The 2,500-nt window shown below is 56.8% G+C and overlaps 1 protein-coding gene across 1 annotated transcript in view; it reads right to left on the bottom strand.

The window, feature by feature from the left end:
• Positions 1-2,500, bottom strand: part of LOC143279274 (uncharacterized) — a 56,790-nt gene that overhangs the window by 44,736 nt on the left and 9,554 nt on the right. Inside the window, exon 2 of the mRNA XM_076583336.1 lies at positions 395-2,402. Coding sequence (XP_076439451.1) covers positions 402-1,730 — 1,329 coding nt within the window. The 5' untranslated portion in view covers positions 1,731-2,402 and the 3' untranslated portion in view covers positions 395-401. The remainder of the gene's footprint in view (positions 1-394; positions 2,403-2,500) is intronic.

Here is a 2,500-nt window from a genome sequence, read left to right as displayed (position 1 = left end):
AAAATAAATCCTTTCACGAACCACGTCTCATATCGCCCTCTCAAAGAACACATCATACATTGAAGTTGCCACACGTCTTCTTCAGCCTTTCACAACTTTCACATCACACACACACACACACACACACACACACACATCACACCACGTCTTCTTCAGCCTATCACATATCTCTCTCTCTCTGTCCCTGTCACACACACACACACACACACACACACACACACACACGCACACACGCCGCCCCCCCACCCCCGCCCCCCACGCAACACCGCCCCCCCCAGCCCCCCCCACACACACACACCACCATCACAACCCCACACACACACACACCATCACCCCCACCCTCACCCCACCAACGCACCCTCCCAACCCACACACACAACACTCAAACACTCACTTCATCGTCACTGGCCAGCCATTGAGGAGGTCCAGGCACCCTCCATCCTCCAGACGGAGAAAGCGTAGGACAGACACTCGCTGGCCACATAGCTGCACGAGGCGCCTTGCATCACGTCGCCAGCATCCTCGCCCACGACCCCGACCCCGACACCGGGCCCGGGACCAGGCTGCTGTTGCTGTTGCTGGTGGTGCTGGTGGTCCTGATGCTGGTCGTCGGAGCGCAGCACCTGGTAGAGGAAGTCTATGTAGCGCGTGGCCAGCTTGAGCGTCTGGATCTTGCTCAGCTTGTCCGAGGGTAAGGTCGGGATGATCTGTCGGAGCTGGGCGAAGGCCTCGTTCAGCGACTGGGTCCTCTGCCGCTCGCGGACGTTGGCCATGATCCGCTGGGTCTGCAGGTCCTCCAGGCTCTGCGGCTTCTTGGACTTCTTCTGCCCCCCGCGGCTCGTCGTCGTCGTCATCGTCGTCGTCGCCCCTCCTCCTCCTCCTGCTGCTGCTCTGGCGGCTTCTCCTTTGTGGGAGGTGGTGTTGGTGTTGGTGGTAGGGGTGGTGATGGGTGGGGTGAGGGGAGTAGTGGTGGTGGAGGACGAGGAGGAGGTTGTTTCCGGGCTGCTGCTGCTACTGCTGCTGCTGCCCCCCACCACTACCACCCTTCCCCCTCCTCCTCCTCCCCCAACCCCGCGGCTGTCCCTGAAACCTAACAGCGTTGAAGCACACAGGCTGCTGCTCTGACTGGCAGAATCCATGCCGTCTGCATCCTCCTCCTCCTCTTCCTGCTCGTCGTAGTCCTCCTCGGAAAGACCCGTGCTGAGAGACACGCTCCTCCTTTTGCAGTCCACCACCATGCCTTCTTCCTCCTCCGTCTCGTTCTCGGGAGAGTCTCCCAGCAGCAGGGAGCGCGGCCTCTTTCGGCTGAGGGGCCCCGTGGGGTAGAGGCCCAGAGCCAGGCCCAGGCAGCCCTCCTGCCCGTCCACCACCAGTCTCTCGTCCTCGCTGTCTGTCTCTACCTTCAGGCCCTCCACGTCCACCACCTCGCTCTCCTGCTGCCGCTGATGATGATGCTGATGCCTTTTGATGCTGCTGCTGCTGCTGCTGTTGCTAATGCTGATGCCTCCGCTCTGGTGGTGGTGATGAAGGTGGTGTTGGAGGTGGTGGTGGTGGTGGTGGTGGTGGAATTTGTAACTCATGTCCACCTCGTGGTGGAGGTGGTGGTTGTGGTGGTTGTGGTTGTGGAGGTGGTGGGGATGGTGGGGGTGGTCAGCACCCTGGCTGCTGTCGCTGTCCGTGTTGGTGCTGGAACCGTCGCTGCCTAGCGCCATGGGTCGATCCAGGACCATGGTTGGGAAGGCACAAGAAGGGAGGAGGGAGGAGGGGGGTGGGGAGGGGGAAGCGGGAGTGCGGGATGAGGGAAGGTGGTGGGTGGATGCTCGTTTGCCTGGGATTAAGGATGTAACAATGACGGCACTGTGCTGTGCTGTGCTGCACCGTGCCGTGCTGTGCTGTGCTGTGCTGCTAGGTTACACAAATGGCCTAGCAGTCAGCATACAAGAACGGCAACGACGCTGGGCTGCTAAAGAAAACGTCTTCATGGATATAACGAGCAATTTGCCTAGCTTCATGTGTGTACGTATACGTTCGTCCGCTTTCGTGAGTCAGTGTTATTGTTGCTGTTGCTGTTGTTGTTGTTGTTGTTGCTGTTGTCGCCGTTGTTATTGTTGCTGTTTCTGTTGTTGTTGTTGTTGTTGTTGCTGTTTGTGTGTGTGTGTGTGTGAGTGTTAGTTGTTGTTTTCGGGACCAAGTGCTTCCAACCTAGAGCTTCTAGTTGTCACCAATTCTTTCTTTCTTTCTTTTTTTTTGTGGATCCTATGAACCGAGTTCCTGGGTGACTCCGCAGTGTGTCGGCTGATGCTTAGGAGAGGAGATGTTACCCTTCCGTCTGTTTGTCCGTTTGTGTCTCACGAGGCTTTCTGTTCTTTTCTTTCTTCTTTTTTTTTCCCCCCCGTCTCAACCTGAAACCAAATAAATAAGTACGTGTTTGTTAATTAATTAATTTATTATTAAGTGGTGTCTTTTCTCTTCTTTTCATCAGGACAGCATGCGAGGAATG

The sequence above is a fragment of the Babylonia areolata genome, chromosome 2 (assembly GCF_041734735.1).
Source record: "Babylonia areolata isolate BAREFJ2019XMU chromosome 2, ASM4173473v1, whole genome shotgun sequence".
Taxonomy (NCBI): Eukaryota; Metazoa; Mollusca; class Gastropoda; order Neogastropoda; family Buccinidae; genus Babylonia; species Babylonia areolata.
This window is presented reverse-complemented; position numbering and strand designations above follow the sequence as displayed.